Source organism: Sinocyclocheilus anshuiensis, unplaced genomic scaffold (genome assembly GCF_001515605.1).
Source record: "Sinocyclocheilus anshuiensis isolate Anshui unplaced genomic scaffold, SAMN03320099.WGS_v1.1 scaffold2737, whole genome shotgun sequence".
Taxonomy (NCBI): domain Eukaryota; kingdom Metazoa; phylum Chordata; class Actinopteri; order Cypriniformes; family Cyprinidae; genus Sinocyclocheilus; species Sinocyclocheilus anshuiensis.
In genome coordinates, this window is record NW_015551029.1 from 132,064 (window position 1) to 140,333 (window position 8,270).

At 48.1% G+C, this 8,270-nt stretch overlaps 1 protein-coding gene across 2 annotated transcripts in view; it reads left to right on the plus strand.

Moving 5' to 3' along the window:
* ero1b (endoplasmic reticulum oxidoreductase 1 beta) overlaps nt 1-8,270 on the plus strand; it is a 21,969-nt gene that overhangs the window by 761 nt on the left and 12,938 nt on the right. The window contains exons 1-5 of one of the 2 annotated variants that reach the window (XM_016450622.1): nt 463-633; nt 1,253-1,372; nt 2,504-2,587; nt 2,727-2,768; nt 4,101-4,183. In XM_016450622.1, coding sequence (XP_016306108.1) covers nt 556-633; nt 1,253-1,372; nt 2,504-2,587; nt 2,727-2,768; nt 4,101-4,183 — 407 coding nt within the window. In that variant the 5' untranslated portion in view covers nt 463-555. Of the gene's footprint in view, nt 1-462; nt 634-1,252; nt 1,373-2,503; nt 2,588-2,726; nt 2,769-4,100; nt 4,184-8,270 lie in introns of those variants that run through there. The other variant, XM_016450621.1, reaches the window with a different exon arrangement.

Here is an 8,270-nt window from a genome sequence, read left to right on the forward strand (position 1 = left end):
CGTTTATTTAATTACTAATTTGTACTTATTCGTATTTGTTTTTTTTTCACATTTTATGCATTTGTTTTTTATTCTAAGCGTTATATTCAAGTTTAAAATAATTTGACACAATGAAGCACATTGATATAGAACATATAATTAAAAATGTTCAGTTTACTTAATTTAAACGAATAATAAAGGAAAGAAAGTATACGGTATAAATTGACAGAAATTTAAAATACGCAGGAAAGAAAACCGTCTGTTATTCAGCGTGTTGTTGTCCCATTGGTCCGCTTGATGCGCTGACGTCAGCGGGATTATGGGTTTTGTAGTCTTGAATCGTTCCCTCCACCGTTGGCTACAGCGCTATGCGCGCCAGTGAAGAACTACAGCGCGTCGCGTGTGACGTGTCTTTGTTTGGAGGCGGAGCGACGCGGCTGTATTTCCACGCGGTAGTTAGTAAAGTTTTGACAGCTCATCTCAAGCGGTTTGTGATCCCAGTCCTGCATCAGGGATGACAGCTGCTAGAAACCGCTCAACACTTTAACTTAAAGCAGGGTTTGCGTTTGTAAAGGCATGTATGGAAACAGATGCAGTTTTGGGGAGGCGTCTCTGTTTGCTTTGGGACTTTTTGGACTTTTACATTCAAAGCAGGTCAGAAGTCGTGTGTGTGCTATTTATAACTAACATTACCAAATTAAGTAGTTTTATTTTTATATATATATAATGACTATTATTATTATTATTTGCTGCTTGGTGTATTCTGTATTTAAAAAATAAATTAATATATTTAACATATAAATAAATTAATTAATTAATTAAATAACAAATTAACATATATATAAATAAATTAACATATTTTTGTTTTTAAGTTTGAAGTTATTTAAAAGTTATTTATTATTTGAATTTATTTATTTAGCTGCTTGGTTTTGTCTGTATTTTAAGTTATTTTTATTTGAATTTAAATTTTTATTTATTTTTAAGTTATTTTAAAGTAATATTTTAATTGTAATATTTTTTTTTAAGTTATTTATTATTTAATTTAATTACGTATAGGCTTTACAGGCTTGTGCTGATTTGATCCGCTTTAATTATTAACTTGAGGTCCGTTTCAAACACCCGATCAGTAATAAAGCAACATACGGTTTATTTCACATGAGAAACTAAATGGATGGAAATGTTTTTGGGGCTTTTATCAAAAGTGTGATAACTGTTGTTATTATTATTATTATTATTATTCCTGTGAATTAGAGATCTGCTCTGTTTTCTGCAGTTAACCGGTGACTTGGACGACTGCTTCTGTGACATCGAGAGCATTGACGTCTTCAACAACTTCAAAATTGACCCTCACATTCGCAAGCTGGTAGAGAGAGACTTCTTCCGATACTACAAGGTGAATTTATGTTGCTGTGTAAACCTCACAGAATATGTATTCGCGGTCATGAACGTGGCTTGATGTCGAAGAGGACTGATTTCTCAAACGAAGCCTTGGATATCCAGCCAGCTGTTTAGATATGATGTTAAATGTTACTGATAAAGATGTATGCACAAAACTTTCAGTTCAGTCAAAAAAGTATGTTTTTCTATCCTTTTAACATTGTTGCTGTTATTATTATCTATTAATGTTTATACTTTTTTTTAGCCATTTTACTCCATGCTAAAATAATAGCAAAATAATGTTTATTATTAATATATTAACATATTTATTGTTGTTTTATATGATTTATTATAATGGAATTTATTAACAAAATATATTTATTTTTAGTTTCATGTTATACTTTTTTTTTTAAAAGCCATTTTGCTCAATGCTAAGAATAATAATTTAATAATATTTATTCCGTATTGTATTTTATATTATTTATATTATATTATATTAATATATTTATTTTTATTTTATGTGATTTATTATTATGTAATTAGTTAACATAATTTAATTTCATATATTTTAATTTATAATCTATTTTAATATTTCGAAACATTTTTATTTAAGAACACTACTGTTGTTTATGTTTATTTATATTTACATGTATGATATTTAATCAATTTACATTTTATTATAATATAAATGTAAATAATTTAAAATATACAATCTATTCTAAAAGATATTAAATAAAATTATTTTTGTCTTATTTTATTTTATTTTAATTATTCTGAATACTTATAATATTAATATAAATAATTTAAAATGAAATGTTATTGTAGTAATATTTATACGTTTTACTATATATTTAAATTTATGTTAATATTATTAATATATAAATATATTTAAATATATATTAACATATAAATATATTTATTAATATAAATATATATTAATATATAAATATATATTTATTAATATAAATGTATAAATATAAATATATTTATAAATATAAATATATATTCATATATAAATGTTAATATATTTTAATTTTGTATTATTGATATCATATGCTAGATTTTTCATATTCTCATAAGTTCACTGTTGTCTTATCCAACTAAGAAGTATTCTGGCCACAGAAACTCAATGTATTTTTCTCCACAGGTGAATCTGAAGCGTCCGTGTCCGTTCTGGCCTGATGAGGGCCAATGCTCGATCAAAGACTGTCACGTAGAGCCGTGCCCAGAGGTCAGAGTTCAACACGCTTGGCTCATTTGTTTTAATTTGACTCTCCCAAAAAAGCTCATTTCTTGCAATTCTTTTTCATGCATACAGCATGACTATTTCCTCCAGCTGTTATTGATCAAAACGAGATTTTTTCTTCCAGAGTAAAGTTCCTGTAGGAATTAAGTCTGGCAACTATAACAAGGTAAGAGACTGATACGTGTTTGCGTTTAGGAGCGTTTTGTGTTCGGTTGGATTAGGTTTTTTGTGCAAGGTTTTGCGGTGTTTGCTCAGCTGTGTGAAGCGCGGGCGCTCAGTGTTTGTTTGTGTAATAGAGCGAGTAAGCTTGAGTCAGCACTCAGAGAGTCTGATAGCAGATGAACGGGTTATTTTTACTGAGCTGTGAGATAGACGACCTCAGACACATCTGGAGAGGAAACACACGGCGCTGTAACAACACGAGAAACCTGTTTACAGTCACGTATGTTCATCTGATATACCTGGACTTTATAATAAGCCAGAAAGGGTTGTTAATAAATTAATTTCACGTGGTTTTCATCTCGTTTAATTGCTGAATTTTGATTCCTTGAAAACATTCAGTTTTACTATAGTTTCCTCTAAAGAAAGTAAACATTTGCAATAAACATATTTAGTCATTTCTAATAGTGTCATGTTTTATCTGCTGTTTTTTTAAATATCTGATATGTGTTGATTTACATATCAATTGGTGTTATGTTTATTTAATGTTTATGTTTCTATTTTATTTTTGTTTTTATTTTGTATTGTTGTAGTTAGTGTGCTTGATTTTTGCTGAAATTTAACCTTGAAATTGTCACTAGAGAAGGGGAAAATAGAGGGGAAAACATAAAAATTTGTTATAACATTATTTTTGTTTTTGCATTAAAATGCAAAAAAAAAAAAGTTTTTGAATTTGATAAAAAAATTAAAATGTATTTGTAAAATTGTAACAAATAATTAAAATTGAATTAAATAAATAAATACATACATACATAAATAAATAAACAAACAATCTTCATATTTTTCCTAATGATGAAATGGTGAAAAAAAAAAAAAAAATATATATATATATGTACATTTTGAGCTGTACATTTTATATTTTACTATATATATATAGGAAGAGTTTATTTGCAAAAACAGAACTCAGTTTTTTCAAATTTTCAAAAATTGTGTTTTTTATTATGTTATGTTTTTATTGTGTTAGTTAGCTGTACTTTTTTGTTATTTTTTACCTAATCAAAATAACCCAACTACAGTTTGATTGAGAATAATTGGAAGGCACAATGAAAACAAATTATTTTTGAAAATTGTTAAAAAGGAGTTATCTGTTTTGCAATATTTACTTTTGGCCCACGGCCCACAATCAGTTAATATTTGTCCCTTACTATTAAAAAGGTTGACATTTGATATGGTGCATTCAGTTTTCCTCTAAAGCAAACACAGTAGTACTTGTGTACATTACACATATTTAATCTTTCGCATGCAGTATGTTGATCGGTGTTGTCTTGTTCTCTGCTAGTTTTCTCAGGCCGCCGGCAGCATCAGTGATGCAAGAGAGTGTGAACAGGCTCATGAACTGGGAGCCGTGAACAGCACACTGAGGTAAAACACACACACACACAAATACAGACTCACTCACGCACTCACTCACGCACTCACTCACTCACTCACTCACGCACTCACGCACGCACGCACGCACTCACGCACGCACGCACGCACTCACGCACGCACGCACGCACTCACGCACGCACGCACGCACTCACGCACGCACGCACGCACTCACGCACGCACGCACGCACTCACGCACGCACGCACGCACTCACGCACGCACGCACGCACTCACGCACGCACGCACGCACTCACGCACGCACGCACGCACTCACGCACGCACGCACGCACTCACGCACGCACGCACGCACTCACGCACGCACGCACGCACTCACGCACGCACGCACGCACTCACGCACGCACGCACGCACTCACGCACGCACGCACGCACTCACGCACGCACGCACGCACTCACGCACGCACGCACGCACTCACGCACGCACGCACGCACTCACGCACGCACGCACGCACTCACGCACGCACGCACGCACTCACGCACGCACGCACGCACTCACGCACGCACGCACGCACTCACGCACGCACGCACGCACTCACGCACGCACGCACGCACTCACGCACGCACGCACGCACTCACGCACGCACGCACGCACTCACGCACGCACGCACGCACTCACGCACGCACGCACGCACTCACGCACGCACGCACGCACTCACGCACGCACGCACGCACTCACGCACGCACGCACGCACTCACGCACGCACGCACGCACTCACGCACGCACGCACGCACTCACGCACGCACGCACGCACTCACGCACGCACGCACGCACTCACGCACGCACGCACGCACTCACGCACGCACGCACGCACTCACGCACGCACGCACGCACTCACGCACGCACGCACGCACTCACGCACGCACGCACGCACTCACGCACGCACGCACGCACTCACGCACGCACGCACGCACTCACGCACGCACGCACGCACTCACGCACGCACGCACGCACTCACGCACGCACGCACGCACTCACGCACGCACGCACGCACTCACGCACGCACGCACGCACTCACGCACGCACGCACGCACTCACGCACGCACGCACGCACTCACGCACGCACGCACGCACTCACGCACGCACGCACGCACTCACGCACGCACGCACGCACTCACGCACGCACGCACGCACTCACGCACGCACGCACGCACTCACGCACGCACGCACGCACTCACGCACGCACGCACGCACTCACGCACGCACGCACGCACTCACGCACGCACGCACGCACTCACGCACGCACGCACGCACTCACGCACGCACGCACGCACTCACGCACGCACGCACGCACTCACGCACGCACGCACGCACTCACGCACGCACGCACGCACTCACGCACGCACGCACGCACTCACGCACGCACGCACGCACTCACGCACGCACGCACGCACTCACGCACGCACGCACGCACTCACGCACGCACGCACGCACTCACGCACGCACGCACGCACTCACGCACGCACGCACGCACTCACGCACGCACGCACGCACTCACGCACGCACGCACGCACTCACGCACGCACGCACGCACTCACGCACGCACGCACGCACTCACGCACGCACGCACGCACTCACGCACGCACGCACGCACTCACGCACGCACGCACGCACTCACGCACGCACGCACGCACTCACGCACGCACGCACGCACTCACGCACGCACGCACGCACTCACGCACGCACGCACGCACTCACGCACGCACGCACGCACTCACGCACGCACGCACGCACTCACGCACGCACGCACGCACTCACGCACGCACGCACGCACTCACGCACGCACGCACGCACTCACGCACGCACGCACGCACTCACGCACGCACGCACGCACTCACGCACGCACGCACGCACTCACGCACGCACGCACGCACTCACGCACGCACGCACGCACTCACGCACGCACGCACGCACTCACGCACGCACGCACGCACTCACGCACGCACGCACGCACTCACGCACGCACGCACGCACTCACGCACGCACGCACGCACTCACGCACGCACGCACGCACTCACGCACGCACGCACGCACTCACGCACGCACGCACGCACTCACGCACGCACGCACGCACTCACGCACGCACGCACGCACTCACGCACGCACGCACGCACTCACGCACGCACGCACGCACTCACGCACGCACGCACGCACTCACGCACGCACGCACGCACTCACGCACGCACGCACGCACTCACGCACGCACGCACGCACTCACGCACGCACGCACGCACTCACGCACGCACGCACGCACTCACGCACGCACGCACGCACTCACGCACGCACGCACGCACTCACGCACGCACGCACGCACTCACGCACGCACGCACGCACTCACGCACGCACGCACGCACTCACGCACGCACGCACGCACTCACGCACGCACGCACGCACTCACGCACGCACGCACGCACTCACGCACGCACGCACGCACTCACGCACGCACGCACGCACTCACGCACGCACGCACGCACTCACGCACGCACGCACGCACTCACGCACGCACGCACGCACTCACGCACGCACGCACGCACTCACGCACGCACGCACGCACTCACGCACGCACGCACGCACTCACGCACGCACGCACGCACTCACGCACGCACGCACGCACTCACGCACGCACGCACGCACTCACGCACGCACGCACGCACTCACGCACGCACGCACGCACTCACGCACGCACGCACGCACTCACGCACGCACGCACGCACTCACGCACGCACGCACGCACTCACGCACGCACGCACGCACTCACGCACGCACGCACGCACTCACGCACGCACGCACGCACTCACGCACGCACGCACGCACTCACGCACGCACGCACGCACTCACGCACGCACGCACGCACTCACGCACGCACGCACGCACTCACGCACGCACGCACGCACTCACGCACGCACGCACGCACTCACGCACGCACGCACGCACTCACGCACGCACGCACGCACTCACGCACGCACGCACGCACTCACGCACGCACGCACGCACTCACGCACGCACGCACGCACTCACGCACGCACGCACGCACTCACGCACGCACGCACGCACTCACGCACGCACGCACGCACTCACGCACGCACGCACGCACTCACGCACGCACGCACGCACTCACGCACGCACGCACGCACTCACGCACGCACGCACGCACTCACGCACGCACGCACGCACTCACGCACGCACGCACGCACTCACGCACGCACGCACGCACTCACGCACGCACGCACGCACTCACGCACGCACGCACGCACTCACGCACGCACGCACGCACTCACGCACGCACGCACGCACTCACGCACGCACGCACGCACTCACGCACGCACGCACGCACTCACGCACGCACGCACGCACTCACGCACGCACGCACGCACTCACGCACGCACGCACGCACTCACGCACGCACGCACGCACTCACGCACGCACGCACGCACTCACGCACGCACGCACGCACTCACGCACGCACGCACGCACTCACGCACGCACGCACGCACTCACGCACGCACGCACGCACTCACGCACGCACGCACGCACTCACGCACGCACGCACGCACTCACGCACGCACGCACGCACTCACGCACGCACGCACGCACTCACGCACGCACGCACGCACTCACGCACGCACGCACGCACTCACGCACGCACGCACGCACTCACGCACGCACGCACGCACTCACGCACGCACGCACGCACTCACGCACGCACGCACGCACTCACGCACGCACGCACGCACTCACGCACGCACGCACGCACTCACGCACGCACGCACGCACTCACGCACGCACGCACGCACTCACGCACGCACGCACGCACTCACGCACGCACTCACTCACTCACTCTCACACACACACACACGCACTCACACTCTCACACGCACACACACTAACACACACGTACACGCACGCACTCACACTCACTCACTCACACTCACTCTCACACACACACACTCAATCACTCAATCACTCACTCACTCACACACTCCCTCACTCACTCACACACACAGGCACACACTCACTCACACACACACACACACACACACACACTTCCCCACTCACAAACGCAC